The sequence below is a fragment of the Narcine bancroftii genome, chromosome 4 (genome assembly GCF_036971445.1).
Source record: "Narcine bancroftii isolate sNarBan1 chromosome 4, sNarBan1.hap1, whole genome shotgun sequence".
NCBI lineage: Eukaryota > Metazoa > Chordata > Chondrichthyes > Torpediniformes > Narcinidae > Narcine > Narcine bancroftii.
In genome coordinates this window covers 309,664,939-309,683,738 of record NC_091472.1, presented here as the reverse complement: position 1 = coordinate 309,683,738, position 18,800 = coordinate 309,664,939, and the positions used below count along the sequence as shown (strand labels likewise).

The 18,800-nt window shown below is 42.4% G+C and overlaps 1 protein-coding gene across 10 annotated transcripts in view; it reads left to right on the top strand.

Annotated features, from left to right (window-relative positions):
* Positions 1-18,800, top strand: part of pde1a (phosphodiesterase 1A, calmodulin-dependent) — a 571,352-nt gene that overhangs the window by 531,706 nt on the left and 20,846 nt on the right. For 7 of the 10 annotated variants that reach the window (XM_069935886.1, XM_069935887.1, XM_069935882.1 and 4 more), the window contains one exon: positions 7,294-7,593. The exons of 2 other annotated variants lie outside the window; for them this stretch is intronic. In XM_069935886.1, coding sequence (XP_069791987.1) covers positions 7,294-7,593 — 300 coding nt within the window. The remainder of the gene's footprint in view (positions 1-7,293; positions 7,594-18,800) is intronic. One more of the 10 variants, XM_069935884.1, reaches the window with a different exon arrangement.

Genomic DNA, 18,800 nt, shown 5'->3' with positions numbered 1-18,800 from the left:
ATTTTCTGGACATTGAGGGAATCAGGGTTTATAATACGGAGGTGTTGTGGATAGTGTAGAGGTGGTGTTGTAGGCTGCAACAGTATATAGACAGGATGCAGAGGCTGAGAGTTCAATCCAGAAAAGTGTCAAAGGATACACTTCGGAAGATTAAACCTGAAGGCCAAGTACAAGGTTAGTGACAGAATTCTTAGCAGTGTGGATGAACAGAAGGATCCTGGGGTCCAAGTCCATTGGTCTCTCAAGGTGCCGTACAATTTGATAAGGTGGTGAAGAAGGCAGATGGTGTGTTGGCCTTCATTAGTTGGCAGTTCAAGTTCAAGAACCATGAATGAATGGTGCAGCTCTATAAAACTGTGGTGGACCACGCTTAGACCAATTATATTCAATTCTGGTCATCTCATTATAGGAAGGATGTGGAAGCTTTAGAGAGGGTGAAGAGGAAATTTACCAGGACGCTGCCTGGACTAGAATATATCATGTAAGGAAATGTTGAGTAAGCTTGTTGTTTTCTCTTTGGACTGACAGAGGGCAAGAAGTGAATTAATAGTTTATAAAATTATGAGGTGGATGGTAGTCACCTTTTTCCCAGCAAGGCAATGGCCAATACCAGAGGATATCTGCTTAACGTGAGTGGAGGAGTGTTTAGGGGAGACGTCACAGGTAGGTCTTTTACCCAAAGAATGGGGGGGGGGGTAACCTGGAATGCACTGGCAGGAGTAATGGTTGAGGTTGATACAATAGGAATGCTTTAGAGATTCTTAGATAGGCGCATGGATATAAGTGGGAGGTTATGAACTGAGAAAAGGGAAGTGTTAGATTGATTATGGAGTAGGTTTATATAGGTCAGCCCATCACGGGCAGAAGGAACTGCACTCTGCCACCCAGTTCTAAGTTCTATTATTAAGCAATGTAGGGAAATGTGGCTGAGGTAGAGGCTCTGCCACGCTCAAGATGAATGACGAAGCAGGCTCAAAGTAACAAATTATCTGTTGTGGCTCTTAATTCATGCGGTTAAAGAATATTCCTCTTGCCATGTTATTTTCATCTTCTGAAGGAGTTTATTCCCAGGAGGTGAAAATGTAGTATATTCACTACGTCACTCCCTCAGAATCAAAATTTATTGTTATGATCAAGTCACAAAATTCAGGGTTTTGTGGCAGTATCACAGTGCAATCATTCATATTATTACCATCTTACACCAATAATATAAAAAATAAAAAATAATAAGGTAAGGCAGTGTCTTTAGTTCATTGATTATTAAGGTATAGAATGGCAGTGGAGAAGAAGCTGTCTTCGTACCGCTGTGTGTTCGTCTTTAGACTTCTGTACCTTTCTCCCGCCCCCCCCCCCCCCAATGGTAGCAGAGTGAAGAGTGGTGGGAGGTCTTTGAAGATAGAGGCCGCTTTTTGAAGAAACTGGCTCATGTAGATGTCCTTGACGGAGTGATGTCTGGTGCCTGTGATGTCGCAGGCCGAGTTAACAACCCTCTGGAGTTTCTCTTTTCCTGAGAGTTGGCGCCTCCACACCAGACAGTGATGCAACCAGCCAGAATGCTCTCCTGTAGAAGTTTTCTAAAGTCTTCAGAGAGATGCCGAAACTCCCCAAACACCTCACAAAGTATACCTGCTGGTGAGCCTTCTACGCCTGGAAGCACCACGACAGACCTCGGAGATGTCGACACCCAGGAATTTGAATTTTTTGACCCTCTCCACTACTGAGCCCTCAATGAGGACTGGGTCATGTTCCCCTGACTCCCTCTTGAAGTCCACAATCATTTCCATGTTTTGCTAACGTTGAGCACAAGGTTGTGGCATCACTCAAAGAGCTGATCCATCTCCCTCCTGTACGCTTCCTCATTGCCGTTTGTGATTCTGCCGATAACTGTGGTCTCATTGGTAAACTTGTAGGTACCATTGGAAATGTGCCTGGCCACAGTCATGGGTGTATAATGAGTAGAGCAGTCAGCTAAGCACACATCCTTGGGATGTGCCAGTGTTGATAATCAGTGAGGACTGTGGTCTTCTAATGAGAAAGCCAAGGATCCAATTGTAGAGGGGTTTTACAGAAGACCAGAGTTTGTAGCTTCTTGACCAGCACTGAGGGAAAAATGGTATCAATGAAAAGCAACTGTATGTATGAATTCCTGTTTTCAAGGTGATCCAGAGTTCAGTGGAAAGCCAGTGATATTGCATCTGCTGTGGAGCGATTGAAAAGATAGGTGAATTGCAGTGAGTCCAGATCTTTGCTTAGGTACGCATTAATTCTGGCCATGACCAACCCCTCACTTCTAATGGTAGACGGGAATTGACCAAGCAAAACAGCATGAAAGGCTTCACAGCTGAGCCTATTTCTGCTCCATAAAAATGCACCCATTTACAGGGGTCATTTGATTACCATCAAAAATTAGAATCCTGACTATTTTCTTTCTTACTGACTCTGAGATATAAGTAATAAGCCAAATCAGCATTTTAACTTCTCTAATATTCCTTTTCATTGAAGAAAAGGAAATTGAGCAACATGTAAAACAAACTGATGATTTGTTATGACTTGCTGTCCAAAACTGCACACGGCTACTGTTATCTCCCATTAAATCAATGGCACTGGTGCATATCTCCTCCACTGTTAAACCAATGGTACTGGTGCATATCTCCTCCACTGTTAAACCAATGGTACTGGTGCATATCTCCTCCACTGTTAAATCAATGGCACTGGTGCATATCTCCTCCATTGTTAAACCAATGGTACTGGTGCATATCTCCTCCACTGTTAAATCAATGGCACTGGTGCATATCTCCTCCACTGTTATTAGCTAATTGTAAAGAGCAAATGTTAAAAATACAAAGTCATTGGTCTGTACAGTGCAGGATAACACAAACTATCTACTCTTCTTCTATATAAAGTTTATTTAACAAAAAAAATCTAAAAGTCAATTGTATTCAGTTTTTCCATAAAGAAAGATCTATCTTTATTGGAAAATGTAACAGTTAGTTAATTATTACAAGCACAGCACAGAGAGGATTGTACCTGAATGCAAAGGGCAAATATATTTCATACTTTGGGTGGAGTGTGTTCTGAAAGCAGCACTGTACACTTTTATTTTTGTGGAATTTGAATTTAATGCTTCAGTAGATCCTGTAATGTTGGCTGATTTTAATTTCCTTGACCACGGTCACCAGACTCAGATTAGTTTACCAATGAACCAACAAAACGATTGCTTAATTTTCCAGCGGTAGCAGTGCAGTCATGTGTTTTGATGTGATGACGTTAGTAAGTTTAATCTTGAGCTTGCTGATGCTAGGTCTCTCACAATTAGTGACTGTGTAATTAGTACACAGGATGGGATCGAATTTAACTATCAAGTTGCCTGACTAGGGGAAACCTGGATTATTTTGCAGTCTGGATCTTTAGTAATGTAGTGACTCATGACTTCAAATCTTAATCCAGACTGGAAAAACTGCCAACTTTATACTCTCTTGACAGTACGAATTTCACAGAATAGTTTTAACATTAATTTTTGATGACTACTTCTCCTGTTCCCCTTAGTTTAATTTTTAAAAAAAGCTCTTTGCTGCCCATTAAGTATATAAAGGACAGTTTCAGAATGCATTGTGCCTCAACCTGGCTCATCAGATTTTCTCATCCACTCATCTCTGTAGGTCTAGGAAAAATGGGAACAGAGCAACAGGAGAGCAGTTGGTCTGATGTCCCCATTTTATTTCTGTTGTACGACTCAAATGTTAACAATATCTTGCATGCCATATTGCAAAACACCCCACAGCACCTCAGGGTGGGGGTGTGTCTTCAAATGAAATTTGGCACTGAAACGCATAAAAGTATATTTAGGCAGGTGATCAGGGAACTTTTAAGAAGTGGAAATAGAAAATACTGGTTTTAAGGAGTGTTGTAAAGGACAAAAAAAAAAAAGGAAAGAGAGTTGGAAGGGTTATCAACTTCAAGGAAATGTATCCTAGCAGGGAGTTCTGCCTCCTGAATTCAATATCTCTGAACTAAAAATGAGAGGCAAACTGGTAGGATAAAGAGTTGAACTGTAATAGTTGTGGATTTGTCAGTGGGAAGGAAGAGTTACCTCTGAAGTGGGTGAGGAGGATTGGAGTTGAGCAGCTGTTTGAGAGCTCTGCGTTCGAATTCACTGGCAGAATGAAGAATAGCTCGAGAGGGAAACTGAAAAATCTCACTTTGATGCAGCACTTGAGTTGGTCATGATCAGCTGCCATAATTACAAAAGCAGAAGATGCAGATTCCGGAAAATAAATAAACACAGACTTCTGTAAATATTCAGAAAGCCAGGTAATATCTGGCGAGAGAGAAAAGCAGAGTTAGTGGCCCAGGTCAACCAAATTCTTCTGGAAATGACCTGAAGAATATTTCAAAGTTCAGGTTTATTCTCAGAGTAACTACATTTATGTATTTAAAACCCCCCACCCCCACCTCCCCAATATATAAATGACTAATTGGATTATGCCTGTATTAAAATGTACCTGTAATAACTAATATGTGATGTGATTTTAAACTTTAAATAAAATATTTTTTTAAAATTGTAACGTAGATCCCTGAGATTCTTTTCCTTGTGCGCCAGATAGAATTCCTACTTACATACTGCAAAAACATCTAAGCAAAAAAAAATGTAAATAAACTGTGCAATACAGAAAAGAAAAAGTATTTAGTAATAAATAAGGTGCGATGCAAGAGTCCTTAAATAAGTTTCTGATTGAGATTGTCGTTGAGGTCTCTGATGGTGGAGGCAGAGAAACTGTTCCTGAACCTGGCGGTGCGAGTCTTGCGGCACCTAAACCTCTTTCCTGATGTTTTTATGCCATATAATGGTTTCAGCATTTTATGTCCTTTTTTTAAAAAAATGTTGACGCATACATGGAACTTGCATTGTAATTGAATCAAAATGCTATAAGGGAGCATGTGGAGGATGAGATATTCTGCATCCAACTGGTGTAGGGTTATCACAAGGACCCATTCAATTGAGTCAATAAAAGCTGAAACAACAAACTTTTCCTGATTCCCCTTGGAAGGCCCAGCATGCACAAGCTCTATGATTACTGTAGTTATCCATTAGCCCTCTGCTTAGGAAATGACGCTGTTTCACACGGAATGGTGTTTTCAACATCAGGATATAATGTAGACATGGGATCCTAATGCCCAAAGGTTGCCCACAAGTACCTGACCAGTACAAGTTTGCTGCAGACATTTGAACCAAGGGATGGGAAAACATTTCTTTCCCTTGCAATAACATCTCTTGACTAAATGAGTACAATGTTTCTAAAATATAAACAGACGAAAGCTCTTGTGAATTGAATCACATTCCTGATTTTCCATCAAGGCTCTGGGTAGCTATTTTTGTGGGGGGGGGAAAAAAACAGGAAAATGTCAGGACGATGAATTTGGTCTTCTGCCAAAATCTGTTCGGAGCAGCAGGCCCAAGGCTGGATGAAAAAGAGGCCCTGACATCATCTCAATAATAATTTAAAGCTTTAGCTGACATTGAAACCCAAAGGAGTTTAACAGTGGGGGAGGGTTAGTCTGTAAGTACTCTGGGGAAGGAGATGAGTAGATGTGTTACAATAAGATCCATTGACCATTAGCAACACCATTGATTGAGCCACTGTTCATTTTGTTTTTGTGTAATACAGTGCCAGCCATTCACCATCAAATCCGGTGCTGTCTATAAGGAGTTTGTTTGTCTGTATGGGTTTTCTCCCATGTTCCGAAGATATACAGGGTTAGAAGGTTAATGAGTGTATTTGGGTTGCATGGGCTTAGAAGGACATGCTACTGTAAATCAATTAAACAAAAACAAATGACATTTGCAGGTGAATTTTCATTCCTGTATTTGGATGCCAGCAGACCCAAAACGAGTGCAATCAGATTCATTAAATGCTCTGGCCAGTATTCCTCCACATGGTCATGAAAAGCTAAGCCAGCCACTAATTCCTTGGCCAACATTTTTATGAAACTTATCTGTTCCTTTCAGAGGTGCTCTGGACATTCAGATCCCACCATACATCAGATTGGGATTTCTTTGTTGTGGGAGGTGGGGAGGAAGCTGGAGTGCAATGAGAGACCCTATAGTTGCATTGTTTTTGCTTAGAACATGGGCAACAAATCTCTTCCCAAATTGTGCTATTTCCCTGGTTTGTCTTTCCTAGCTCTGTAAATTCTTATGTGCTTTAGGATTATGTTGTTGGCCATTTATGGCTCTGTACGTGTCATAAATACAAAGCACCAAACCTGTTAAATGCAACTCTCGAATGCACTCTCATGCTTTTTTTTTAACGTCATTTTCATGGTGTGACTGCCTCGCCTTAAAGATTTTGTTCATTTTCTTTTTTCCTAATTGACACCATTAACTGATTACCACAACGACCTATTACCACAACAACCCTGGCTTCACCATCTTAAAGATATTCCTATCCACCGTGTTTTCAACATTTTAAAAATAATTCCCCTATTGTATTTCATGCCAGCATATTAAATAGTTAGGGGGGCAGGCTGTATCAGTAGCTAGTGTCTAGCTTTAGAAGATAAAGTTAATTTCAAGTTGGGATAGTTTTTGATCCATAACGATCAAGCCATACATAACTCATTAGTTATAATCTTCATCCAGCACAAAAGCTGGAAAGAAAAGATCAGAGAAATGGTCCCCTCATGGAGCTAAGAAGGTCAGCCTGTTGAGTTCTGAGCCATGTAGATCACCTCCCCATCTCAAGTGTAAAAGGATTAACAGGGAAATATTGGCCAGGGTTCCTGCTGCTGAATTCAAATGACAGCGATCAGAAATGCTAATGAGGGCCACCATCCTCCAAGGTAATATCTCAGACTCTTTCATAACTAATGGCCAAATAAGTTCCGTGCCAGGGGATGACGAGCACTTTAGAACTTCGCTGCCAGCGAGACCTCAACGCTTTACGTCGATGATGAGAAAGAAAGATGGTAACAAAATGTATACCTCGAAAGTGGTTCATTTTGCACAAATCATTTCAAGGACAAAATAAATAAAAGATAAGTGAAAGAAAGGAAATACTCAGACACAAGGATAAGATAGTGTCCGATTTCAAGCAGACAAAATATTTCAGGCGAGGCATTTTGATTCTCTGAAAGAATTTTATAGATTGATTTTGTTTGAAGTAAAGCTCAACAGCGCAGTGTACACACACGGGATTTGACTTTGCTTTAATCCTAAAAATAGATCAATGTTCACATTTTTATTTGTCATCATAGCTATTCTATTTTTCTTTTTCTAATAAAAAATTTTGCAAGATGCAGAAGAGAAAATAAGGCAGAAGACAGAACAAAACAAGAATAATGAACACCACAAGAACAATGACCACAGCACTGAGAACGTAATAGCAGCAGAGGATAAAATAAGCGTGGGATGCGATGAAGAGATCCTAGAAAGAAAATCTTCGCCAACCAAGTCACTCGTCAACCAGCTTTCAATAGCTGCCAACAACTCTATTCTGCAGAGACATCTCCACACAGCCAGCTGTGATTCCTTAAGCTGGGAACACGATGCTTATCCAGCAGAGACTCTGATTCAGCATGGACCGCCATGGAATGGTAACTCCATTCAGTGATTAGGTAGTAATACTTCAGGAACGTGCATTGATTTATCTGGAGTAAAGTATAAAATGGCTGTTTTTTTCTAAATTAGAGCCATCAACATTCTTGGTGGACATGCTCAGAGGCTGAGGAATAGTTTAATGTTTGATATTTGCTTTGTGACTGGAGTGGGTGACAGTTCTCAGAAGCGGCAGAATGTGAGAAATGTTCTTGCTCGTGCGATATTCAGTCAGTCAGCATGGAAAACAAATATTAATGTAGACTCCTCAGGAGGGCTAAAGTAACATTGATATGATTTTTACTACTTGTAAGATTGTGCAAAATAATGTGCAGTTGCCCACAAAACGAAAAATGCTGTTGTACAATGTGGCATTAGTTCTACTTCATACAACTTTGGAGAGCTGCTTTCTCATTTTGGAAACCGCAAAGTCAAAATAGTTGAACAGATTGCAAAGCTTTTCTGTTCTTTTTGGCAGTTTGATCCTGGCCTCCAAAACATGCTGTGGCTCCCACATTCTTCCATCCAAATTCAGAGGAGAGTTTGAGAACAATTTATCTCCTTGACCATTCCCATCTGGTGTGATCCCTGACATTCAATGACTTCCTTTTTATTCACCACTATTCCGATCCATTAACCAATTCTTTTGACTGATAAAACTTGGGTAGTAGGTATACGAGTTTGAAATTTACAGAGTGCTTCAGAAATAAGAAATAAGACTGAGCCATATTAACTCTTGCCTCCCATTTAAACCCAGCTACCAAAGCTCACACCGGTTCTGAGCAAGATTCTAGAGGCTGCCAACTGGCCAAAGGCTGAGGCTGGGATTGATTGCCAACCGTGTCTCTTCAATAGAAAAGAGGGAAAGAATCTAAGAGTGAAAGGCCTGGATTGTTGTAGGAAGGAGGAATGAGGCAAACAGGAAACTACAGAGCAGCTAGGTTGATTAGTTGTCGGGGAAAAAGCTAAAATGTATTATTATGGAAATGGTTATAGTGTAGTGTGTTGTGAGCATGAAGTGCCAGTTGATGAAGTAGACAAAGACGATGTGGTCAAAAAATAATCATGGCTTTTATTAGCAGAAACTCATGGTACAATAATGAAAGACAATAGATGCATATACAGTTATGTCCAAGGGGAGAATCCTTAACAGTAGAGATAATGCACAGCCAATGTTAGTACAGCAAGGCTCGCCAGAGGGGAGATAGGCAGCTTGGCAGACATTCACCACAGAGCGAGTCCAGCGAAGAGAACGAGACAACAGGCTGTGAGTTCGAGTATCACGACTGCTTTAATTTGAATCTTGCGCTGCAGTTTTTAAGCCTTATTCCGTTCCGCTCCCAATGCCCATCGCTTGCGTCCCGATGACGCAAGCGCATACGCGACCTTCTGGCCTGGACCAGAAAAGATGGTCTCACGATACCGTCCTTGCAGCGGCTTCCCCACCGACCACGGGTGACAAGCAGGGCCGGTTTGTCGCTACAAGAATGTGCGTCAGCACACAACCACCACCCCCCCCTTCACTAACTCCCAGAACCAGCCTTTGGAATGTCCCGGGAAAGGTGTGCAGTTTTGGTGGCCAACCTCTATGCACTGGTGGGGGTGACTGTTCTGGCTTTAAATGTGAATACCTCCTCTTTTCCCCAAGGGTGAACATTGAAGCGTTGCAGTGTAACCCTCTGTATGGACCCTCATAATGTCATTGAAGGGGAGTTCTGTGTGCGCCCTTGGACACAAAAACGTACTCACAGGAAAACAAGTCTGGGAGGTAGTTGCAGGATGGTTGGCTGTGTCGCGATGGTGGGGACGGTGCAATGGAACCCAGTTTGTCACGCAGCTGGTCAAGGACGACGGTATTGGTTGTCAGGCAAAGGAACTGTCCAGGTTCTGCAATGGTCTCTATGTAGACTAGCTCATCCTTTGGCACTGTGCGCATTCCTAAGAAAACCTAGGGCCGCTTGTCCACCCAGTTGGATTTGTCAAGGTATGCCATCAGCACTGAATTGAGGTGGTGGTGGAAACGCTCAACTAGTCCGTTGGCTTGAGGGTGGTAAGCTGTGGTACGGTGCATCTGGGTGCCCAGGAATCTGGAGAGATGTGTCCACTGGGCGGAGGTGAATTGTGTTCCACGGTCAGTCGTAACCTCTGCTGGGACACCGAAATGGGAGACCCAGGTGGAGAGGAAAGTCCTGGCGCATATTTCTGTGGAGGTGTCTTGGATGGGGATGGATTTTGGCCAGCGGTTGAATCTGTCCATCACTGCGAGAAGGTAGCAGGATCCCTGGGAGACATGCAGGGGTCCGACCATGTCCAGGTGGATGTGTTAGAACTTTTGAGTTGGGCCGTCGAAGTGTTGGAGTTTGTGCTTGGTGTATCACTGGACCTTGGACACCTGGCATTCTGTATAGTTCTTCGCCCATTCGATGACCTGTTTGCACAGTCCATGCCAAACGTATTTTGTGGATACTAGCCACACTGTTGTGTGGATGGATGGGTGGGATAAGCCATGGATTAAGTCAAAAACCGTTCTCATCCACTGAGTGGTGATGAGAGGGTGGGGCTGACCACTGGAAACATCGCAGAGGAGAGTGCTGCTGTCGGCTCTTGAATGAGGTCATCGACTCATGAGGCGGCTTCCTGGTCGAGCAAGCTGACGACAGGAGGTTATCTGTGTGATCTGGAACTGGGTCTCTGCTTGGCCAAACCAGAAAGTAGGCAGCTTCAACGCAACGGCGCCTACAGCTGCTTGTTCCATTATTCAGAGTCTTCAGGATGTGGAGACTTGTTGGGGTCACCAATGTAGTATGTGAGCTTAAGTTATCACCACTGCTTTATTTGAATCTCGTGCTGCAGCCTTTAAACCTTATTCCACCCCCAATGCCCCGACACTTGCGTCCTGATGACGCAAGCGCGTACTCGACCTTCTATCCTGGACCGGAAAAGACGGCTGCCCCGCCGACTGTGTATGACAAGCCGGGCCGGTTCACCACTACAAGAATGTGTGTTGCCAAAGAGGGCACTTAGAAAATAATGAAAGGAATGGGAAGAGTTACCATAACTTTATGAAATGGAAATTATACTTAACAAACGAGTTCAAACTTAATGAGGTTTCAAGTAGCAGAACTCGATCAGGGGTGATGAATATTTGTGGAACATTAAGACATTCAGAACGTCTTCAATAAGGTATCCAAATCAGGAGCTATTAAACACATGGAGCAATGAAGGTGCAGATTAAGGACCAATTGTGATCAGAAAACAGTGAAAGAAAGAAGGGTCATTTTCAGATCGCTGTGCTGAAGGATTGGAGTTATGCCTGTAGCTTCCGAGGGAGGCAGTGTGAGCTGTGAGGAAGATACGGAGAGGGGGGTGACATTGACAGGCTAAGTGAATGTTGATAGCTTGGTACATGTATTACAGTGTGGAAAAGTGTGAAATTGTCTGCTCCAGTTTAAAAAAGCTGTACGCTGTAAAATTCCAGCAGTCTCTGGCCTTGAATGTTGCTAGATAAACAGATCTTCCAGGCTGTAATAATAGAAATTGAACAACACAGAAACAGATCCTTCACCTGCTGACCATGATACCATTCTAAACCAGTGTCATCTGTCTGCACATGATCTATATCCCTCGATTGCTCACCTGTTGTTTATCTCCCTAAATATCTCTTAAACATGGCTATTACATCCGCTTTTACCACTTCCCTCGGAAATGCATCCCAGGCACCCACCACTCACTTTCTCTCTCTCTCGCCTTAAAGCTATACCCTCTAGTATTTGGCATTTCCACCATGGGAAAAAGACTCTATCCATCCTATCTGTGGCTCTCGTAATCTTATATACCCCTATGAACTGTGAGCATCCCTGAGAAAATCCTAAATGTGGATCAACAGAATCTTGATACAGCTGCGACATGGCTTAGCAACATTCATGCTCATTTCCTGCCCCTTCAGTTTACCGGTAACTTTCCTCTTGCATTTGATCTCTCAAAATGCATTACCTTAAATTTGTCCGGATGAAATACCATCTGCCCAAATTTCCAACTGGTATCTAGCCCACTGTATCCTTTGACAACCTTCCTCACTCTCCACAACTCCACCAACTTTCACATTGCTTGCAAGCTTACTAATTAAACCGCACAGTTTCATCCAAATCATTTACAAATATCACAAAGAGGTCCCAGCATTATCTAATTTAAACTTCCTAATCCATATAACCCAGTTCAGCCCTTCTACTCCATGCTGAACATCTTCACCCACTTAGTCCCATTGACCCACGCCCGGCCCATAATCCTCCACACCTCTCTTGTCCATATACCTATCCAACTTTTCCTTAAATATTATAATCGAACCCACATCTACCACTTATGCTGGAAGCTCATTCCACACTCCCACCACCCCCAGAGTGAAGAAATTCCCTCTCATTTTCCAAATTTTTCCCCCTTCAATCCCCATCCATTTGCTCTTGTTTGTATCTCCCCCACTCTCAATGGAAAAAGCCTATCCACATTGAATCCATCTGTCCCCCTCATATTTTAAATTTTAAAGACCTCTTTCACACCACTCCTCAATCTTCTATGCTCTAGGGAATACTGTCCCAGCCTGTTTAATCTTTCCCTGTAACTCAAACCCTGAAACCCAGGCAACATTCTTATAAATCTCCACACTCTCTCTATTTTGTTGATATTCTTCCTATAATTTGGCGACTGAACTGTATACTATATTCCAAATTTGGCCTCACAATTGCCCTATACAACTTCAACATGACATCCCAACTCCTATACTCAAGGCCAACATACCAAATGCCTTCTTCACCACTCTCTCTACATGTGACTCAACTTTCAGGGAATTATGTACTAGAATTACCCTACGCCATCTTGCCACGTCCTCCCCCTACACTCTCTCCAGCAACATCACATCCTTTTTAAGATGGGGGGGCCCAAAACTGCACACAGTACTCCAAATGAGGTCTCACCAGTGCCTCATCGAGCCTCAACAACATTATTCCTCTTTAAATGAATGCCAACATAGCATTTGCTCTCTTCACAACCAATTTCACCTGGTCATTAATTTTTAGATTTCCCTGCATGAGGACACCCAGGTCCCTTTGCGCATCCGAGGTCTGAATTTTTGCCCCATTGACATAGTATTCTGCCTGTTTATTTCCACTGCCAAAATGTACAACTGTACATTTCTCTATGTTAAATCTCATCCTGTCTCTGTGGATGTAGAGTTAAGGGGTGAAATGTCCTAATGCCAATTCTTCTGTGTTCACACGTCGTAACTCAACCAAATTCTGTAAGGACTCAAATGCTGGAGAAGCTCAGCAGGTCAAGCAGTGAACTTTATATTGTACAGATACTCGCCCTGATAAAGGGCTCAAGCCTGAAACGTTGCCTGTGTATCTTGTGGTGGTATGTAATTACACCACTAGGTCACCAGGGGTCATCCCAATGACCTTGTCTATAAAGCAGTCTAGAGCTACAGTCTAGCCTTCCAGGTTTGTCTTGCAGAGAGACGAGACCTCTTAGTGTACATATTAGTTTATTAAAGCTGTCTTATACTCGCACTGCTGGTGTGGTTATTGTCAGTACATATCTATCTGAATACTGTCTGGAGCAACCAAACCAGGGTCTCCAATCAGAATTGGGTGGGAAGTTTTGTGTGTTACAATCCTATTGATGCAACATTTAAAAATCTTTACGTTCGTGACATTCTAAAAGAGAAAATTCGGGTTAAAGGTTCGATTGCAGATTCCGAATCCTGCTGGGACTAACAATTTCTGAGAATTTACTTCATTAAGATTTTCCACTTTACAGGAAGAAGTCAATCTGTTGCATTGTTCAAATGAACCAGCGTGGACTTGAAGGGCCGACATGGCCTGTTTCCACGCCGTAAACAGTTATAGGGTTATAGTTAATTCCCAAATCCCTTTGTTCTACTGGACTCCTCAATTATTTACCATTGAATGTGTATCACCTTTGCTGATCAGTCCCACCAAAATGTAGCAACTCCCACCTATCAGTATTAAACTCCATCTGCCATCTTTCTGCCCACTCTTCTAACTGGCCCATATCACACTGCAAGTTTTGAAAACCTTCCTCACTGTTCGCAACACCACATATCTTCATATCATCTGCATACTTACTAATCCAATTTACCAGCCTATCATTCAGATCATTAATATATATGACAAACAAGAATGGACCCAGTTCTGAACCCTGGGACATTCCAATAGTCACTGGCCTCCAATTTGACAAACAATTTTCCACCACTACACTCTGGTATCTTCCATCCAACAATTGTTGAATCCATTTCACTACTTCAACATTAGTACCTAATGCTTGAACCTTCCTAACTAACCTCTTAACCGGAACCTTGTCAAAGCCTTTGGTAAAGTCCATATAGACAAGATCCACACCCTTCCCCTCATCAACCTTCTTAGTAAATGCCTCGAAAAATTCAGTAAGATTTGTTAAACATGATCTACCATGCTCAAAACCAAGTTGACTACTTCTAATCAATTCCTGTCTATCCATCTCTAAGAACACTCTCTATTAATTACCTGTAACATCAGACTCACAGGCCTATTATTATCCGGTTTACTTTTAGAGCCTTTTTAAAGCAGTGAAACAACATGAGCTACCTTTCAATCAGCTCTCCCGTGGCTAATGACATTTTAAATATTCCTGTCAGAGCCCCCGCTATTTGTACACTAACCTGCCTTAAGGTCCAAGGGAATATCCTGTCAAGACCTGGAGATTTATCCACCTATATTCTCTTTAAAATAGCCAATACTACCTCCTCATTAATCTGTATATTTTCCATGACCTCACTACCAGATTTCCTTACTTCACCTGGCTCAATATTCCTTTCCTTAGTGAATACTGAAGAACAAATATCATTTAAAATTTCCCCATCTGTCTCCTCACATTTCCAACCCCTCTGATCCTCAAGGGGCCCAATTCGATCCCTTAATATTCTTTTACTTTTAATGTACCTGTAGAAACCCTTTGGATTTATTTTTTTTACCTTGCCTGCCAAAGCCACCTCATATCTCCTTTAAGCCTTTTTAATTTCTTTCTTAAGATTTTTTTACACTCCTTATATTCCTCAAGCATTCATCTATTCCCTGCTGTCTACATCTATTGTATACCATGTCTTCGCTACAAAGACGTAATCAAATGCGTTCTCCAGTCATTCCATGTCAACCATACCGACTGGGAGGGCCTGGCAAAAGAATCGCACTGCGTGGCGTTCCTTGATTCTCAGTGGCACATCACAGTGTGCCAACAACTACAAAACATTCTGTGAGGGCAGAAGAGCTACAAGGCACCGTGTTCATCTTCGTTCGCGAAGGGATGGGCCACGATGATGATAACATCTATTGTACACATCCCTCTTCTTCCGAACCGAATTCCCAATATCCTTTGAAAACCAAGGCTCCCTATATTTTCTAACCTTTCCTTTAATCCTCACAGGGATAGACCGACTCTGTACTATCAAAATTTCCACTTTGAATATCCTCTGCTTATCTGTTACATCCTTCCCAGAAAATAAATGATCCCAATCTGCACCTTCTAAATCCTTTCACATCTCCTCGAAATTAGCCTTGTTCCATCAAGGAACCCAACCTTAGACCCAGCCCTATCCTTCTCCATAATTAGCCCAAAACTTGTGGCATTATGATCACTAGACCCAAAGTGTTCACCAACACAAAGCTCTGTCACCTGACCTATCTCACTCACTAATTGGAGATCCAATACTGCCCCCTGCTCAAGTCGGCTTTCTATGTATTAGAGAACTTTCCTGAACACTTTTGACAAACTCCAACCCATCCAGCCCTTTTACAGTATGGGTGTCAATGTGTGGAAAGTTAAAATCTCCTACAATCACCACCTTATGTTTACTGCATATATATGCTATCTCCTTACAAATTTTCTCCTCGAATTCCCTCTGTCCATTAGGGAGTCTGTAATACACCCCCATTAATGTTTTCATTTCTTTCCCATTCCTCATTCCCTTTCTCTTTTAGACTAAGCTTACAGTATCTCTCGTCATCCAAGATTGCTGAACCTCGCCATCCTTATCTTTTTGTCATCATAGAAGAATTCTGGACCTGAGCTCTAAGCCGGCTGCTCTTTTAAAAATTTATATTTGATGTAATTCCTATCAATACCCAACTCACTTCTATTTCCCTTTTTTGACCTGCTATACAACAGTGTAATGAATGTCAGTGAATCTGATAGAACAAGAAATTCAACCCTTAAGAATTTAAAGGAAACCAAGCCCAGGTGAATTGATGGAGAGCAGAAAACTGAATTGGGTGAGTGTGGGCATGTCTGTTTCAGTTGGTGAGTTTCAGGTTGCTCTCAGCCGAGTGCTTCCAACCGTATTTCCGGCTTTGGCTGCACACGTGCTCAAATCCTCAATCTCTTGGCCTGGCTGTATACCCATTTGCAATCCGGACCCAAAGCTCGCACGGTAGATAAATTAAAACCCTTGGATTTCTGAACAACTGGACATTGAATGACTGGAATTCGACTGCACACTGTAAGTGAGGATCCTTAGTTTATGTTGCCGCCAGAGCCTAATATACTAATCTTTAAAAACAACCAGGACGCTGTCAGTTTTTGTGTCTTGATGTGTGTTCCAATAAACTTGACTAAAAATGGGAACAGGAATGTGGGAAACTGGAGAGATTCTAGGAGCTGGTGGAGTATAATCTCCCTTTTTTGGATTTCTAACTTATCATGTTTTTCATTACTTGCCTTATTTTTTCGGACTAAATTATTTTTAATTCAAGTAGCATATGTTATCTTCCTTAACAAGTTGAACTTTGCTTATGAGAAAAAGGTTGACCTGCATCTTTCATTATCTCAGGATGCCTTTAGTTGCTTTTAGTTCTGAAGTTATTAGTAAAAGTTGCAGCTCAGTTGGTAGCTATCTTCTTTTTCATTCTGAAAGTTATGAATCTGTCCCAATTCTGAGACTTGAGCAGTGAGATCAAGATTGCTTTTCCGGAACAGTGCTGAGAGAGTGCTGCCCTGTCAGTGGCGCCATCTATTTGTGCCATCGATGCAAAAATAAAGAAATAGCAATATTCTGAAGGGGGCAGGTAAATTATACTGATATCATCCCAATATGTATCCATCAATCAACAACTCGAGAATAAAGATTGAATAGTTATCTCAAGATTCAAGTTATTATTGTAGAAACATATTACATGAAATTTCTTTTTTCAAGGCAGACAAATTCACCACTGGCAGGAATTGCCTAAGCACCTCTTATAGTCTTACATTCAGAGAGAGAGAAGCAAAAAATAGTTCCTCCAAACCCCCTGGGTGTCTGTAGATTCGCTTCCACAGTCCCCGCAGCCAATCAGAGCTCCGGATCCAAACTTCTGACACGGTCAGAAACCCCTCGGTGGCCTCGGCACCTCCTCGCATCCCAATTCTGATACCTGGTACCCCATCAGGCAGTTCAAGCCAGACTCCAGCAGCCCCACAGCTTCCCCGGGTTCCTCGCTTCGGGTCACCAGCAGCCCGCCGCACGCACTGGTCCCTCAGTCGCAGAGCCCCCTGGCTGGTCTTCCTCCGTGGTCACCATCCCCGCGGGTGTCTCCCCTGCTTCTCCTCAGCCGGGGAGGGCGGGGGGTGGAGTGGGAATGGTGGCGACCCTCTGGTGCCCTGACCTAGTCCTCCACTTCCCCAGAGTCTGCAGCTCTCCCCCCCTCCCCATGGCTGCTACCAATTAATAGACGCCGCCAACTTGGACGCAGACCCGCGATCGCAGGATTTCAAATAAAAGCACCGTCAGCTCCCTCAAGGGGCCGTCCAAAGCTGTGCAGAGCCGACGGCAATTGACCGGGCGTCTGGACCCCACGGGAGCGCTGCATCTTCACTCCCTCGCTTCCCGAAGGTCCTCACCAGTGGTAGCAGTTCTGGCAGCGCTGCCAGTTCTTTTCTATCTGATTGCACTCCCAAGAAATTTCACTGTGCACAAACTTATTGGTGAATTTCTACATGAATTTCACTCAGTTGGCTGAAACAGCACTTTGTGATAGTATTTTATAGTTGTCTGTGCATAATGTACCGAAGTCTCTGTATGTGGGCTTGAACTCACAGGCTTTTGATTGCAAGACAAGTGAACTGTTTAAAAAGATTATTTGCTGTCTATGTGAAATAAACCAGTAGAAGTTTCCATTGCCCATTCACCTCTGGTTGTTTTCCTCTATAGTTTCTATATTCCTTGAAGATAAACTTGCTCAGGATCGAGTTACTGCTGGTTTTTCTCTTGTCAGTTTCTTTACAGATACTCAGTTTTCACAGGAACGGAAGCAGTAGAAGTAGAAGTGGATCATCTGGCTGGTCCAGCCTACTCCGCCACTCAATAAAATCATGGCCGGGGGTGGGGTGGTGGTGGCCGATGAGGGAACTGTGACTGACAGGGGAATTCAAGGTTAGCATGAAAGCAAAAGAGCTGATATACAGTAGCTTTTTAAATCCAACGGAAGGGAACAAAAAGGCAATAAGGGGAGAAAAGATTAAAGATGAAGGTGAACCAGACAGTAACAAAAAAAAGAGACCACTAAAAATTTTTCAGATATATAAAGAGAGGCAAGAGAGGACATCAGAAAATGATACTGGAGAGGTGGTGATGGGGAACAAAGAAATGATGGAATAAATGAATAGGTATTTTACATCAGTTTTCACCATGGAAAACACCAGCGACATGCCAGAAATTCGAGAGGCTGTGGCTGGAGTGAGGGTAGTCATTATTACTAAGGAGATTGTGCTTGGGAAGCTGAAGGAGATGAAGGTGGACGTCACCTGGACCAGACAGACTACGCCCCAGGGTTCTGAAAGATGCAGCTGGAGAGATTGTGAATGCATCAGTCGTGATCTTTCAAGAATCGTCCATCAGGAATTGTTCCAGAAAAACTGCTAAATTACAAATGTCACTGCATTTAAGAAGGGAATGGCAAAAGGCAGGAACTTCTAGGCCAGTTAACCTGACTTCTGTGGTTGATAAGAGGTCTGGAGTCCATTATGAAGGATGGGGTTTCAGGGTCCTTTAAAGCACAAACTAAAATAGGCTGAAGTCAGCAAAGCTTCAGGGCAATCTTGCCTGACAAATCAGTTTGAATTCTTTGAAGAAGTAACAAGCAGGGCAGTCCAAAGCAAATGGAATTGTTTACTTGGATTTTACCAA